General features: G+C 41.1%; 1 protein-coding gene across 8 annotated transcripts in view; it reads left to right on the top strand.

The window, feature by feature from the left end:
• LOC139468153 (kelch-like protein 3) overlaps positions 1-18,428 on the top strand; it is a 198,865-nt gene that overhangs the window by 22,568 nt on the left and 157,869 nt on the right. For 6 of the 8 annotated variants that reach the window (XR_011653671.1, XR_011653672.1, XM_071249931.1 and 3 more), the window contains one exon: positions 11,139-11,346. Coding sequence is in view for 6 of the 8 variants with exons in the window: in XM_071249931.1 (XP_071106032.1) it covers positions 11,195-11,346 (152 nt within the window). In the remaining 2 variants the exon portion in view is untranslated. Of the gene's footprint in view, positions 1-174; positions 317-11,138; positions 11,347-18,428 lie in introns of all 8 variants that reach the window. The other 2 variants (XM_071249930.1, XM_071249929.1) reach the window with 1 other exon arrangement.

Below are 18,428 nucleotides of genomic sequence, written 5' to 3' on the forward strand. Positions count from 1 at the left end.
TAGCCTCCTCCATACCATCTGATACAGATGCATTAAGGATGTAGGATAGTAATGTAGTATAAGTAAAAGATTTAGTAAAATCTAAATATTATTTACATTTGTATACTTATTGCGCATTACTTCATCAAAGGGCTGCCTCCCCACTATAGCTTCAGAAACCTTTTTATTTTATAGCTCTGGGGACGAGCAGTAATATGATTTGATGTGACGTTACATCCAGTCACAGGACTGCGGCGATTGTCATGCAAAAAGCAGACTTGAGATGGAAACAGGTTTTTCTTGTTCCATTCCTAGGCGCTGTCTCTTTTGCCTTAAGGTAAGCAGTAAATGCATTAAGGAGTAATACAGGATAAGTATACAAATCTAAAACATATTTAGATTTATGAATATTAACACATTTACCCTTTATGTTGTTGTTATTACGCACCATACCAGCCAATATTTCTCTACTAAAAAGAAATATGAAGGGAGACGGCCTACAGCCTCTGGAAATGAAGATGAAATTTTTCCAATTATTATCAATATGATGCAGGATTTTATGTCCTTATTAAAAACTTCAGTCCATCATCTAATTTAAGGACCAATGCCAAAAAATGAGTCTTTTGTATGAAATTCCAAGAAACAGAATCAAAAAAGCCTTGGCAAAATCTACCCTTAATAGCATTTCTGGCCAATTGTTTGATCCTGTGAAAAGCAAAGTGTCATATATAATTCTAATATTGTCACCAATGTATCTGTTAGATATAAAACTAGTTTCAGGACTGACAGTTCACCAATGTCAATAGCATAATTCAAAGATCTTTGAAAAAGTGTCCACAATCAATTCACAACATCTAGAAAAATTCTGCAGTGAAACCATCTGTACTAGGATTTTTATTGTTTTTCATACCTTTCAGCGATTTCAATAGCTCTTCATGTGTAATATGACCTTCAAGAGAATCCAAGTCTACTATTTTAAGGATAGGTTAATCCTCAGAATGTACATCACTAATTTCAACATCTGACAGATAATTTTCAGTAGAGGAATAAAGTCTTTCAAAGAAGGATTTAGCTTCTGTCAAAATTTCATCAGTGCCAATAATAACAGAGCCATCAGATGTTTCTACCTCATTCATAGTTTTACTGACGAAATGTCTGTTTTCCAAACCACAGAAATAACTGCTAACTCTCTCTCCCTCTCTTTAGCTCTCGATCTAATGTAGGTTCCTTCCATTTTCTTTTTCCACAAGTTTTCCTGCTCTTTCCTCTTTAAATCCAAATCTTTAAAAATTTTAGAACTTGCTATTTTCGTTTCCAAATCTTCAATTTGTTTGATTAGTTCTATTCCATTTTTAGAAAACATTTTCTTTATATATGATGAATAGGAAATTGTTTTCCCTCTTATTTCCATTAACAGAGTTTCCAAAAACAACTGGTCATTAATTATAAACTGACTATCATTTAGAGATATTTTACCAATATTATCAAAAATATATACAAAGGCTGCATACGGTTACTTGACATTTGAAATTATTTTTTTTAACAGCAGAGACGTATTCTGTATCTTTCAGAAGTGAAGAGTTAAATTTCCAATATGAACTTCTTTCCTGCTCATTAATAGCGATATTAATAGGAGAATGATCTGTTCTGCAGCCAGAATTAATGCTAGAAGATTGCACCCAAGGGTACAAGCCTGCTTGAGTGGAGTCTCCTCCATATAAACTTCAAAGAATCAGGGTTATGATCCTCCATACATCAATTAAATTCAATTCACCAATCACCTTGAAAACCTGTTCACGGACAAGAGGATTATTTACATCAACATAATTACAAGTGTTCATTGTTAAAAGACAAAGCATCTTTGAGAAGAGATAAATAAAATTCTTGACAATAGGAATTAGGGCAAAATACACTACGGTTATCCTCCAATCCCAAATTCTAACATCAACAATGAGTGAAATCCCATTATTACCTCTCAATATATGATGAATTTTGTATGTAAACTTATTATGTATCAAAATAGCATCACCCCTAGACTAGCTGTTATTGCAATTGAATACACAGTCAAAGCTCCACTCTGATCTTGAAAATATAATTCAATCTTCTTGTCAAAGTCAAAGTGAGTATCCTGGAGAAAATGGGAGGACTTTTTTTTAGCCCTTTAAAAATTGAACTCATCTTTCCTCTTTTTCGGATCTGCTAAACTCCAGCAATTAAGGGAACTACAACTAAGTTACTGTATTCGACGTAATAAGCGCCCACAGCGTTATTTGCTTATGTAATGGTTAGTGAACAATCCCAGTTAGCACCCTTTCCGATTGATCGATGTACACAAGATATATTTATTCGTGTATAATACGCACTCGTTTGTTATATGCACCCTTAATTATGGGCAATTTAATTCTCGAAAATATATCTGTCGTGTATAATACACACAGATTCTTCTTTCATATCATTTCAGGCTGTCAGCATAAACCACAAAATTAACAATCTTTCAACCTCATTTTTAATCTTGCCAAAATTATATTCTAATAAGAGTCCCTTATTTCTAATTTTGAGAGCGCCCTGGCCGCTTTGTTGAATACGGTATATTCCATATCTGTTTTCATTTAAGATACCGTTGTGGTTTTAGTTTCTTGTTTCATATTATTATTAGTTAAATTTTTTACTTATCCAGCATTACTCCTTAATGCATATTACTGCTTGTTCTTGACCATCTTCCCTAGGCAAGAGAGTTTACTGACTTTAAAAGCACAGTTTCCACCCTTGCCGAACTAGGCTGGAATTACTGGACTCAATCGTAGTGCCACCAGTGGCTATTACCAGTTGTCCCTTCTAAGCCTCTCCTATGGACCAATCAGATTCCACCTCTCGTATCACTTGCGTTTGCTTCACACAAAATGGTGGCACCCAGTCAGGACAATCTGATTGATAATCAAGATCTATATTGTGATAAAACGGGTCTTACATCGCGAAATGCATCAAATCACGTGAGCACCTTGGTTAAAAACATGAAAAGATTTGGAAAATATCTGTTGACAACGAGTTGGCGGTGCACATGCTTTGCAAATCCTGCAATCGACTGAAATCTGCCTGACAGTTTACGAACCGGATTTCGATTTTGATTGGACTATGCATAGACTCGTTAGTCCAGCCAAAATGTAACTCCATGATACCAGCCTAGTTCGGCAAGGGTGGAAACTGGACTTTTATAGTCAGTTGACTCTCTTGCCTCGGGAAGATGGTTCTTGACAGAGAAAAGAGCTGTGTGAAGGTCTTTGCTTGAAGAAGTTGTTCCAACAAGCTGAGTGGCCAACCCTATCACGCAGCTCACCCTATTACTCTTGTCACTTGTTGAGTGAAGGCCTGTTTTTGCTGTAGCATAAAACTTATTCAAACCCTCACGTGTTTGCTCTTTGAGCTAATGTTTTTTGTCTTTGTGTTGTGCCTATGGTTTGTATTTTGTACATTCTATGTTTGATAAACATGTGCATAATGTTATTAGGCATTTACTGGCGTTTTCTCAGAAAGAAAACATAATGCCAGGTGTCTTGTTGTTCCAAGTAGCCATCTTGAATATTTTACGTGGCCAGCAGTTAATGTACTGGTTTGCGTTCTATATTCTTTTCGCTTGGTACCCCACGATTGGCGTATCCTCGCAAGTATTGTTTGTTTTGTTGTATGTTGTCTTATGTTTATTTATTTTATAAACCCACACGGTGGGATAAACCAATTATAGCATACATAATCGGGCGGGGACGCATTATGATTTTATGCTGATCTGCAGATATCATGCCCGCCTGCTCAAAGTGCCGGCTTAATATGTCGGTGTGGGATCCCCACCCCCCTGTGCCTTACTTGTACATCTCAATGCCTCCAGGGTCACCGATGTAAAGACTGTTTGCTGCTTTCACCCACAGCCTTCAGTCAGTACCTCCGTGTGTGTAATAAACGCAGAACACAGCAGGCCAGGAAACACCGGCGCATGATGTCAGACCTCTTTGAGAATTCGCCTACAAGATCGGCCATCTTGGATGACTACCCTCTGACCTCAACTGCTACCTTGATGTCAGACCCAACGGTCGCAGTCCCCATCCAGAGCACTCTGACGACCACAACAGCGTCTTTCTTTACAGCGGCGGCCACCTTGACGTCTGGCGTGGTGCACACGTACCGGACAGCACCTATACTATACTCCGGACAGACGTAGATCTCCCACAGGCGCCCCCGCCTACGGCACAGACGCCCATGATAGACACCCTTCTCCTCCAGTGCATTCAGTACTTACAGGCCAGACAGCCGTCGACGCCAGCGCCTTTACAAGCGCCTCTCATAGCGCCTCTGCAGAAGCCTCTTCAAGCGCCCTTTCAGGTGGCGCCTATCTACACAGCGCCTATACAGACGCCCGCGCCTCTGCTTCCGCCGCGTTGGCTGACCTCATAGACGCCTTCTTCCTCTCGTCACTCCGTGGACTTGGCTTCCCCAAGTACATCTTCACGTCGGAGTGACAGCACATCTTATCGACAGGGTCATAGATCTAGGAGCCGCTCCCCGGACTGCAGACGCTCCAGTAGCTATCGAAAGTGACTCCTCGGAGGGTGTCTTCATCCCTTGCTATGACGACACCCCCATGGAAGGCGGGTCCCACCTGGGTTTCAACCAAGTCGCAGACTGGCTGGCAGACAGATAGGAGGCAATCGCTCCCTCGCCCGGCCTAGAGGTCGATAGCAAGACAGCCATCCATGGAAACCCAGATTCAGGGCTATACTGCAGGACTTATCGGAGGACAACCCCCATAGGATTGACCATCTAACTACGGTTGTATCCTACCTCCAAAAACAAGTGGAACAGATGTGCTCTCACATGCGGGCTGCTCTGATAGAACTCTAGATTCACTAGACGCCTTGGGTACCTTGCCTTGTCGAGTTCAGGAGAGACCTTTTGCATCAACCTTGGTCCGGCTCTGACCTCTTTAAGGGACAGATATCCAAGACACACTCTCAGGTCTCAGCCTTCGTCCGTGATGAGACTGCTCTCAAGGCCCTGGCCAGGGTGTCAGCCAGACTTTGCTAAGGCGTCCCAGTCTGGCTCCTACCAGCCACGACGCAAAAACCTTCAGACTCCACCGCAACCTCTCGGGGCAGAGGCAAGGGGAAAGGCGAATACCAGTCCCACAATTATTTTCATGAGAATTCGTTGCTATACAAATACCAATCAGGATTCCAAGCTGGTCACTCGACCGTCCACCACCTGGTGGAATTATATAATCAAGTGTGTAAAGCAGTTGATAACAAAGAGTTCTATTGTATGGTATTCTGCGATATTTCTAAAGCGTTTGATAGAGTATGGCACAGTGAGCTTATATATAAATTGTCATGTTATGGTATAAACGATGAATTACTAGAGTGGCTGGCTGATTACGTAGCAGCTCTCATTTTTAAATGGAACATTGCCTGACACTGAAGGGTTAAAAGCTGGTGTGCCACAGGGATAGGTACTAGGCCCTTTCTTGTTCCTTGTGTACATCAATGATATTACTGACAGATTGAACTGTGCAACAAGATTATTTGCCGATGACACATCCCTGGGGATATCATCTAACATGTCTAATAACATTGAACATATAGAAACTACTATGAATAGCAATTTAAACAAAATTAATGAATGGGATCAAGACTGGTTAATTCTATATAATCAGAGCATAATAATATAATCAATTCTCGTTTCCACAAAAAAGCTGCAGAGAACTTTGAAATTATTTTTGGATAATCAAAACATTGAAAATGTTTAAACACACAAACACCTGGGTGTTATATTGTCGTCATCAGGCAAGTGGTCATGTCATATTGATTCAATTATTAAAATAACATCAAAGATGATTCATTCAATGAGAAAGCTTAAGTATATGCTCTGTCGTAGTGTGTTGAATAAGATTTATGTAATGTTTATTAGACCACATTTTGAACATGCATGTGAAGTTTGGGACCGTTGTACCAAGGAGCAGAGTGACAGATTAGAAAAACTCCAACTGGAAGCAGCAAGAATTGTAACTGGTTTACCAACCTATACTTCCATAAAAAAATTAATTTTGAAACTTCCTGGGAGCCCTATCAGAGCGCAGGAGAAAACGTAATTTGTGTTTATTCTATAAAGTGTATAACAATATGACACCTTCATACCTTAAAGATCTTGTATCTCACTCTGTCGGGACAAACATAACATACAACCTTAGAACCGCTCACAATATAACTATGCCTCTATTACGAACTAAGTTATCTGCATCCTCGTTTATACCATCAGCGATCAAATTGTGGAATACATTACCTATTCAGCAAAGGAATATTGAAACATTCCCCCGATTTAAATCCAGTTTAAGAACATAGTCCTACAGTTCCATCATATTTCACATATGGTTTAAGGAAACTTAACATAATACATACAAAATTAAGATATGATGACAGTGAATTAAAAAATGACTTATTTAGAATAGGTTTAAACGAGGATCCAAAATGTTGATGTGGCAGCCCATGTGAAAATTCATATCGTTTTTTCATTGAATGTCCTTTATTTAAATCACATAGAAACGAATTGATACACTCACTATTGTTAATTGTGAAAGATACTTGTGATGTAAATATTGACCTGATGCTAGTTGGAAATGCAAGTTTACCTAATCATGTGAACAAAAGCATTTTTAGGAATGTACATACATATAAAAAGAAAACCAAAAGGTTTCCCATAGTGGACACATACCCCCCCCCCCCCCCCAACCCAACAGCAGATACTGAGCCGGAACATCACGGCGCTGCTAGACAAGAAAGCCATAGAGGTTGTACACGCCCCAGCCATAACACCGGGCTTCTACTCACCTGTCTTCCTGGTCCCCAAGACCCAAGAGGGACTCCGACAAACACAGGATGATCCACAACCTCGCCGCTGTCAACAAACACTACCTGGCGCGTCCACCTTATTTCAGGATAAAGGTCAGGCTACTGCGATCCTGAATCCAGGCACAGGAGGCGCTCATCAGCCTAGATACCGAGGACGCCTACCTACATGTCCCAATACATCCCGACGACCGGAAATTCCTCCGCTTCATCTTCATGGGAGTCCATTATCAATGGGTGGTCCTCTCATTTGGAATTTCTTAAGCCCCGTGGCTATTCACATGGCTTACCAAGCCGATAGCCTCGTACCTCCATTGCCGGGACATTCAGTTCGAGACGTACATAGACGACACTATCACCATCGGGACACTATCACTCTACTCCGCCACAGGGACTTCACCCTCCGGCTCCTACACCAGCTGGGTGGGAAGATCAACCTCAGGAAGTCAAGAGTTGACACCCTCCAATCGCCTCTTCTAGACAGGCCTCGATCTCATCTCTGTACCCAGACTCCAGCTTTCCACCTACCACACACTCTGCGCCAATGGCAAGTACTCCTGGTATTAACCTCAGCGCAGGACTTCAACAGCTCCCTACATCAGGCGCTAGGACCCCTCTGTATCCATCGTCCTCCCGGATCATCTCAAGTACCATTTCCGGTGGTGGACGGTGGAATCGAATGTCTTAGGTGGCGTCACCTTGACAGGGCTTATGACCTCTCTGCGCCTATTCGTAGACGCGTCCCTGCAGGGATAGGGCACACACCTAGAGGGACAGGTTGCCTCGGGGCTGTGGTCCGCCGATCAGCGCCTATGGCACATCAACAACCTCAAACTGGAAGCGCTTATCTTGGCCATCGCTCACTGGAAGCAGGCCCTCAGACACGCCTGGGTCTCCATTTCGATGGACAACATCACTGTCGTATGGTGCCTTCGGAACCAAGGAATGACTCATTCGACTTCGCTCCTTCAACAGACGTTCCAATTGTTTCTCCTGGTGGATCATCTGGGGATTCAGTTCCAGGTTCAACACATCCCGGGCTTCCGAAACATCCTAGTGGATGCTCTATCTCGACCAGGCAAAGTGGCTCCCACAGAGTGGAAACTTCACCTAGACGCCTTCACTCTTGTTTGTTGACACCACGGTCTCCCCAACATAGACCTATTCTCCACCAGCCAGAACTACCAGATCCCAACCTAAATATCGCTGGTCACGGATCCACTGGCTTGGGCAGTCGACGCTTTCGACACTAAACCTCGAGAGCTGTCCTACGCCAACCCACTGCCACTCCCAGTTTAGCCAAATCTGCTGATCCACCCTCACAGCAGACAGGAGCAGACAGGTTATATCTTCACGTCTGGTCCATTAACAGAGTGCACTGAACGCCAAAGGCTACTTGGCCAGAGCGGCTTGGGCCATCGCGATGGCACATCGCCCAACCATCAGGAGCCTCTATGATGAAAAGGGGCAATCCTTCAAGAGCTTTTGCAGGGGCAAGCAACAATCTTGCATCGCCTCAATCTTGGCCGAGTTCATGCTCCATCTGCGTCACAAACGTTAGCTCAAGGGCAGTACCATCATGACCTACCTTGTGGCAAGATTGACGCATGACATAAATCACGGCTCTGCTCCGCTCATTCAGGCTGGAAGACCAAAAGGCGAAGTTCCGTCCCCCAGCTTGGGACTTGAACGTCATTCTCACCTCGCTGAGACACGCACCTTTCGAGCCACTCGAAACGTCGTCATTCTACAATCTGACGAAAAGATGGTCTTCCTACTGGCGCTCGCCATAGCAGCCCGTGTCAGTGAGCTACACGCCCTGGATGTCACACGGGTCTGCTTTGAGCAGGGAGCAGACGGAGCCGTGCATCTGGGCCTGTGATGGGGTTCATCGATTGTGGGCGCGGAAGACGAACTAGAGGTACGTCTATGTCCGGTTAGAGAGCTTCATTGCTACATCCAACGATCCAAGGAACGCCGTATACAACGACGACACTTCTTCGTACCGGTATCTGACCTCGCGAGCGGAAGTCAGCTGCAGCACGATCGCCCTGGTTATGAGCCATCATCCTCCAGGCCTACGAGGCTGCGGGATTGGACCCCCCACGCTCCAACAACCTGCATAAGATACGGGCGGTCGCCTCCACCATGGCACTACACAGCAACTGCTCTCTACGTGCCATCATGGAGGGATGTTTCTGGCGATCCAACACAGTCTTTGCCAGTCACTACCTGCGAGACGCACATTGGAGGATGTGCAAGGCATGCACAGCTTTGGTCCGTTAGTAGTGGCCAAGCAGATCCCCTGGCGTAAGCCCTGAACTAGAAGGTTCATGCCTCATTTGCATACGGCTCGGTGCTCCAGTCTCGACCTAACTGAGCGTTATTGTCAGGCTGCCAGTACTAGGACACAACGCATACCTGACTCTTCCCTTCCATGTAATGGTCATCCAGGCTGAGGGAATGGGAGGTTCCCATACATGAAGTTGTCACCTTATGCCAACCACACAGCCGAGGACGGGCTAAGGGAATTGGAGGTTCCCATACATGGAGTGGTCACCCGAAGCCAACCACACAGCCAGGGATTGGCTAGGGAACAGAGTCTGGAAATAAAGATGAAAGTCCACATCTGAAGGTATGCCCTCCTCCGGTTCCGTCTGATAAAGAGGCATTAAGGAGCGATGCAGGATAAGTAAAAAATCTAGTAAAATCCTAGATATTTTTTATATTTGTATACTTATCCTGCATTACTGCATCTAAGGGGACCCACCCATCGCAGATCTACCTCCCCACGATGCCTTCCGATGTGTCGGACTCCAGAGTAATGTGATGATCCGTGATGTCACTTCCTTTGGTCACATGGGAGCTGCGTGATGGGTTGGAGCAACTTCTTCAGGCAAAGACCTTCACACAGCTCTTTTCTCTGTCAAGAACAAGCAGTAATATGCATTAAGGAGTAATGCAGGATAAGTATAGAAATATAAAAAATATCTAGGATTTTACTTGTATTTCTGTCCTCAGTTTTTATGTAGAAGCTGTTAGAATATGCTGACAGCAACTTTTGACTTTAAACTGTAGTCATTTCACTACATATCCAGTTGAGCTACAGTGCTGTGTCATAATTTTTATGATGAAAAATACTCAATGATTATTGTGTACAGACATCTTCTCAATTGCATTCATTACCTTTAGGATGGGACCCTGATTTGAAAAGATTTTTGGTCAAAGGTCATGGTCAGTGTTAAAGTTTTTGTAGAACATGGTTATATCACTATGAGTTTATGAGGCATGGTTACCTTTACAGGCATGGAACTTATATTTACATGTATCTTCAGAAATCCAAGCACATAAAATGTCAAATGTGTTTATCATGTTCTGTCATATGTCAAGGACACCTTGGAGGGAAGTGGCAAGAGCAGTTGAATAATTTTCTCTTTTGAATATGCTTCTCTTTAAGCAAGTACTTGCAAACACCTCTGGTTTGAAAAATGTTTTCCATGATTGATACTTGGAGATGTTCCCCCTAGTTTGTTAACAAATATAATATGTTGCACAGAATTAATGTATGCATTGGTTGACTGTTTTACACTTTACCATTCATTCTCAAATCTGATAACTAACAACTTATGGTGATTCTAGTCATGTTAAAAACCCAAAAGACTGTTGCTTAGAAAATGGAAGAGCGGCTGCCTGAAGAGCGAAAGATCAAGGGTTCGACATAAAAAAAATGGTACTTGTTGTTACTGTGCCTGGCACACTGCATTAAGGGGCTAAAGCAAGGACTGGTGGGAGCGTATTCATGTTAACCTGAGGCATGGTATTGTGGGCTAGCACTATATAATTAAACCTGACTGGCGCATGCACATGCACTAGCACGTACGCATGCACACACACGTTGCTATGTACATGATGTATAAAGTGTAATAATCTTGAATGCGATGCTGAACCCTGGTATGAAATATGACTTATTTTTATGACTTTCTTTTGTCAGCATATACAACAAAATATTAGGTTGATCAAAACAGGTATGACAAAATGTTACGAGAAAAAACCCATTGTATCCAAGTGTTGGGTTGTCTTTTTTTCATAATGTCTAGTTTGGCAAGCCCTCACCCTCAAATGTGATGTCAGTGAAAAAAGTTGAGCTTCTGTTCCATGGTACTTTGGTTAATAGTGCAGAGAAACATTTTTCCTCATAGTTTAATGTAAAGGGTCATTTCTTGTTTCTTCATTTTCATTTCTGTACATCATATCCATTTGCATTTTCTTCAGGTACCTGTTTGACATCCAGAGGGACTTTTAAAAGGGGAAGTAAGTCTGCTGGGCACATGACTGCCCTGTTGGAGGCAGAATCTGAACAAGTGCACGTCATGGATGGTGCAGTCAGACCAAAGATCCTGGCAACAGGTCGAGACCGCCCAGCATTTAGACATCCCCAGCATACGCAGAAGGCATTTGAGTCACTCAATCAGATGCGCAAGTATGATGTTCTTTCAATATGCCTGTAGTACACAGCAGATGTAGCGGATGGATGTGGGGGTAGCTTAGTGGTTGAGGCATTCACTCATTTCTGGTGTCCCCTGCCTTGGAATACTGCTAAATCAGTGTAAAACTATACTCTCACTCACTCTTAGCAAAGGTAGATCATAAAAAATGTCAAATGGTGCGTCCACTTATCAGTCGGAAATTGGTTCAGATTTGTTTGTAAGTTTCCAACATATCAACACCTCTATTATCTTGGACTATGTTATTTGTAAGATTGATTATTGACTTACATGCTTGTCAGTAAAAATATTTTCAGAAGCGCTTAACCATTATGCAGACACATTTTAAAATGTAATGAAGTTTGGTATATTGCAGTTTTTAGGTCTTGATTTGACCCGGCACTTCGACCATGCACATACATTCTCTCAAAATCCTGAAATATTGCCTCAATCTTTCTTCGAATAATGATATCATAGAGTGTTCTAGTCCATGAAGTATTATGGCTACTTTTTTTTGCTGAAGATAACTAAACATATTAATGAACAGTTAAAACATCTCATTCTCAAGAACCACGAAAAAACTAAAAGAATGTGTGAAAAATGATAAAGCCTGTGAAGTAGATTAAAGTTTGTTTAAGCACAGGAATCTGAAGTTCTAATACATATTGAATGAAGGAAAACGAAGCTATTCATAGTTGACGATACGGTCTTGAATTATAGAAATGGGATCCAGCCAGCTGGCATGTTTTGTTTCCAATCTCATTAAAATCAGATCTAAGTTCTCGCTGCCGCTAAACAAAGATCTGAGGACATCCAATTACGGGTCACGTCAGAACAACCTTTTGCAAACTTTGAACGACCACTGAACTGACTAACAAGAAGTTGACATCAGCCAATTAGAAAGCAGCTTTCCCGAGCTTTATGGCACTCATTTCAACCCGGTGACTTCCATTTCAGACAATGCTTGAAAAATAAGTTGACACAGTTCTCGATTATAATTTTGAAAACTGAAGAAACGAACATTCCAGAATGTCTAATATATGGTTGAGATTGTATGGCAGTGTTTCCCATTGGTTTCGTTTCCAAAGCATAACTCAAAAGAGTTCAGTATTTCCCCATGAAGCTTTGTACACACAATAGGCATGCATTGAACTGATGCCTCTTGCTATTCAGGGATTTACTAATTTTGCCTTATCTTGACACATACATAAATTGTTCATACTTTCTCTTCCCGAAGTGCAGTGGAAAACTTTTTTGCAGTGATCCGAGTGACCAAAAAGTAACTCACCCAAGCGCAGCCCTGACATGGGTATATGTACCAGAACCATGTGACCAACCGTCTGACTCATCTCTTTCTAATTTTCTCCAAAAACTAGCTGGAGGCCTCTTGCTGGTGCTCTTACAATCCAAGCCATCCTTCATTATTCTGGCCTTTCTGATTTAATTTGTGGTTGGGATTATATTCTTTAGACCTTTCTCTATCATATTCAATGAATAATTTTCAAAATTGACATTCGTCCTGCCACAGACTTTCTCTGTCTTCATCCTCCTACGGCTTCACACACTTACTTGGTTGCCAGTGTTACGAACAGCTTCTTTTGGCTATGCAGCAGCCTATGTTGACCGTGTCTTCATTCGTCATGCTGATTCCACAGCACCTAACCCCAATGCTTCTTACCTCCTTCAAGAGGAGGATGTTTGGAGACAGACTACGAGGAAGAGTCTCCTCAAGTTGAAGAATTCCCATCCACCTCTGAGGATCATGAGTTTTTGGCATGGGTAGCTGATGGGTTACTAATTTCATCCCCCTGCAGAGATACTCCTACGAGGGAGACCTGCTGCATAAAGGGGACGATAGTGACACCTAATTCTAGAGGCCCCTTTCCTTACAAACATCCTCAGAAAGGGTTACAGACCAGCTCTCAATCTGCCGAAATTTCAATATCTAAAGGTACTCCAGGTTGAAAGAGGTGATTGGCAGTCTTCTTATGAAAGGAGCAGTGGAGATAATAGAACCCGACATCCTAACTTTAGGTTTTTAATCACCAATCTTCTTAGTCCCCTAAAAGAACTTGTTTAATCTACAACATGAGCCAGACAAATTCAGAATGATCCCCCTTCCTCAACTAAAACAAATGATAATGCAGAACGATTACTTGGGAAGCATTGACCCTTCAAGATGCTTACCTTCACACCACAATCCACTCTGCCTCCAGGAAATATCTGTGCTTCCTTTACAAAGGCCAAAATTATCAATGGACTCTCCTACCCTTTGGAATTTCAGCAGTGCTATGGTGGTTTACATGGGTGACCACACCAATCATGGCCTTTCTTCACAAGGGGATCTGTTGCACTTTTAATCTGGATGACCTGATTTCAAGCTCATCAACAAGCTGAGCTGCTCAAGCTTCAACTGACACTTACTAATATGTAGTAAAAACATGTAGAGAATTAAACACCATCATAGTGACGACAAGGAATGGTATTTAAAAGTGTATGTATAAATATATATATATTTATCATTTAACTAAAGCATTTATCCATGACATAAGCATATGACATAGAAACATGTATGTCATACCCCAATGACATAAGTGTGCAAATTAGACAACCGAAAGTGGGACTTTTTCGCTGGTGCACATGAGCAGGTGTTTACAACATGGATACCTTTTGATGTTGGAGACAATGTTTTAATAGATCAAAGGGGAAGTGCTACTGTGATATCTGTGTTGACAAATGGATATTACAGGTTACAGGTTGATAGTACCAAATTTGAATTTGACTGTGATGAAGGCCGATTATCAAAACTTCCCTGTGGCCAACATTTCATCATCGAAATGCCATCATCGTGCACAGCGAAGCAGATGACAAACACAAAGCCGAAAGATGCCCAAGGTAGATTTGTGGCTGTTGAGGACAGCATGATCGATGGTGTGATCCTAGACAATCAAAACAAAAACACAGATATGAAAACTTTGTATGATTTGAAACTGTTTGATAACCTTCTAAAAGTCAAAAATGAAATTCGCCAAATGTATGAAATCCTCCCAAATGAACTAGACACACTTCTCTGCAAGTTTTTCATTAGTGTTCGAAAAATTGGGAAAATTATGAACCAAACAGTCTCACAGGTTTTCAGAGCAGCACCGAGAGATTACTAAAATGAAGGGGGTATTGCTATTCACTCACGTCATCTTTGGAATTTTCACGATCGCGGGAAGTATTAAAGGGGAGAAAAATTGAACTAAAGAAAGAAGGGCGTGGCAATTTACCAAGGAGAGCCGACTCAATTGATGATGAAGAGATCAAGTCCCTGTGGCAGTCCGGATCCATTGGAATCAGTTATCCAGTGAGCATAATAAACTGTCCATGGCTCTACAACACAATCCATTTTGGGTTTAGATGTGTCAGTGATCAGTACAACGTGTGTGGGGGGGACATCACCTTGCATGTTGATGGAGACGATCACAATTATCTTGAACTCTCAATGAGACAAGAAAAGAATAGGTCCAGTGGTGAGAATCCTCGTGATTGTTGTGACGGAAGGTCCAAAATGTGGTCCATTGTTGCTGATCCCTCTCAGTGCCTTGAGCAGGTGTATAAGTTGTATGCCTCCACGGGTCCACTCGACTTCTGTCTAAACTTGGCGATCACTGGTTTATCCGCTATCGTATTGGGAAAAACAAACTTTCCTCTCTCATGAAAAACATGTGCGATGCCACCAGTCTCCAAGCATCGAAACGACTCACAACTCACTCTGCGTGCACCTGGTGCAAAAGTTGAATGACCATTATGCTCCGCCAAATCAAATAATGCAGATTACTGGCCACAAAAACATCCATTCTGTGAACAATTACTGCCATATTAATCCTAACCAGCACAAGCAAATATCCAACATAATTTCACGATACACTCTACATCTGTGACATCTCAGCTTGTTGATGAAACTCCCGTCATGCCGAGCGGCCCCTTGCGTAATGTCCAAATTGACAGTAGATAACACAGTCAGAAGTCTCAAATAATAAATATTGCTGGTTGTGTCAACACTATGTTTGCTGGCAACATTACTGGTGGAAACATAACAATTAATCTCGTTAAACCTCCAAGCCCAGTCCCAGTCAAAAGATTCCGGATTGTCATTGAAAGTCATAGTGACATCAACTTATGAATGAATCCTCTATCTTGAACTTTGTAAAATTTCATATTTTTTCACTTATCCTGCAATACTCTTCAATGCAGTTACTGCTTACCATATGACAAAAAGAGACAGCGATTGTCCTGGGTGAAAGAGAAAAAGCTATTTCTTAACTTATCCCTCCACAACAGCATCCAATATTCCTTCTTGCTTTGATCATATAACAGTGTAGAACATTTTGAAAACAACCCTCACCGGGACAAACCCTCCAACCACCTCGCACACAGCATGCTCCTGCACTTATCAGTTTTTCTTTCAATGATTGTTTGCTTCCACTCAACATTTATGATTGGATTTATTCTTCATTTCAGTTTGGGTTGTATATCTCCCTATGTACATTTATCTACGGGTTCCTAGCCATTCCCTCTCAGTAAATATCAAGTAAACGGCTACTTACCTTCCGCTAACATCTCTTTCCCCACCATTGTTAACATACCGGTAACTTTCGGCATGTGAAAGCTCTGTTGTGGAGCGATAGGTTAACAAATATAGGGAAATAAGATTATTCCCCTTATTTATATACTTATCCTGACACAACAGGTCATGACTGCCTGCCCGTCCGTCCCTTCAATGTTGGATCCACTTGTCAACTACCTATCTTGGAAAAAGTGATTAGTAGTGAAGGAGCATGCTGGGAGCAAGGTGGTTGGAGGGTGTGTTCAAATGAGGATTGTTTTCACAATGTAATATGATCGAGGCAAGAAGAAATATTGCATGCTGTTGCTGAGGGATAAGTATATCAATAAGGGGAATACTCTGATTCCCTATTTTTCCATCTCAAGACCTGCTATTTGTAGGACCATCGCTGCTGTCATGTAACCTTGATGTTATGTCACATCAAACCATATTACCTATTGTCGACCAAGAAGGACGTGTCTAGCTTGGCTCTCCACTTTTTTTTGGTTTAATTTGGTGATCAGCATTTGCTACTACACAAAATTTATGGCTGCGATGGGTGATGTATTCCTTTCATATTACTTTCACTTGTTTGTGTATTAATATGCGAGTGTTTTCCATTAAAAAGACTCAGTCTTTTTTCCTGCAAAGTGGCTCGTAGTTTAGGCCATTTTGAATTTGCGTTACATTTATTTTCCTCTCACCGAGGTAGGCAAGTTTGTTTGCAATTCTCAGCTAGGTATTAACATAATTAAATACCTGTAGCCTTTTGCTTTATATAGAGTTTTTGTGTGTTGATATAAAATACACTTGAATAAACTCATAACAATGTTTGCCGTTCGCACCGTGTGTATTGTCTTCGGCATGCTCAAGTTCATTTAAAATACAACTGCTATATTTGCGTAACATATGCTTTATGCGGTGAACAAATTGTCGTGGAAAAAAATCTTCCGAAGATCCTCATCCACTTTGCTTGGACTGTAGCTCAAGTTTACACTCCAACTTTCAAATGTAATTTTTGTTCACCTCTCTCTCCATTGCGTTTTTCCATATATAGACAGGTCACTCACAAACGTATATTACAGCAACCTGCGCAAACAAGAGACACCACATTCACTCCCTTATACAACAGACATTCGGGGCCTAGATTTTTGAAACGATCTTTGCTAAGATAAATCTAAACAACTTACGTTCAAAGATAAGATATCTTAAGGTTAAGATTAGATAGATTTTCAAAAATAATGTAAACCTGTTGCAGATAGTTCAGAGTTACGATACCTATCGTAACTCTGACAGAGAACTCATTTGTGTTAGATATTGAAAAAGCGGGATGTTTCACCAATGACGTCGCTCGTTTTCCCAGATGCTGACAATAACAACAACATATATAAGTGACAAGGAATTCATGATCACATTATCAGGTCACATTGTTTAACATGCACATGTTTGAGTGGAATTCTGTACAATCCTACATGTAGACGTTTTGTTCTTATGATAAATGGTGCCATGACTACCCGAACACAAATAGCATTCGTGTGCCATGCAATAGCATTTTTCAAAACCAATAAATGTTATAATCAATAAGTGTAGTGTTACCACACTTTAGCTATTAGAATTGAAATAATGTGCGAAAAGATACTTTACTATTTTCCCTTCAAATGGTCCTCTCGTGAGCGCGCAGAACTGTATGATATAAACACATCGCGTACAAAGTCAAGGACGAAAGTAAGGGACGTTATTCTAAATGACAATGAAACCTTTGATCGAACTGCATATGCGTTCAGCATTTAACATGCGTGTTCAAGTCTGATGTTAAGTGATGTATACTGTATATTTTTGTGTTTATGTCAAAAGTCAAGTTTATATTAGTGTAAAAACCAACATTATACGTGGAAACACTCAAAACAAAAATTGTTCTGGAAGCAGCGGACCCACAAGGAAGTTTTTATAACAAGCTAAGCCTGTTAAGTTTGTTTTGTTATTTATGTATCCAATATATTTCACGAATTAACCAATATTAAAAACAATATCAAGCTATTAGTATTTAGATGATGAAATTATTATTTTTATCTATCTAGATCCATAATTATTTTCAAAATTTAAAAGTGACACTAATTTTCGTTCGCAAAGAGAGTAATTTAGGAATTGTCAAGTTATGTTGTCTTATGGAACACGCCACAAGTTAACGTGAACCTACATATAATGTAGTCATTTTCTATCCTTTTAAATTAAGTAGAGCTGATAAACTGATTTGTCTGATTTCATTAAAATCTGGCTGAGGAGCGAAATACTTTGTAATGTGTCAAATCTATTCCAGAACAGAGTTCAATGATGTTTGGCTTGTCTGACAGAATTGCTGAGGAACATTTACTAGTATTTGTGCGTTGACCCTATACGTTACAACGATTTTATTTTCTGAATTGTCTCAAGTATATCTATATTTTTTTTAAACATAAAATGGGAAGATGTAGACTTAAATATTAAAAA

This window comes from Haliotis cracherodii, unplaced genomic scaffold (assembly GCF_022045235.1).
Source record: "Haliotis cracherodii isolate W230 unplaced genomic scaffold, xgHalCrac1.p SCAF_2, whole genome shotgun sequence".
Lineage (NCBI taxonomy): Eukaryota > Metazoa > Mollusca > Gastropoda > Lepetellida > Haliotidae > Haliotis > Haliotis cracherodii.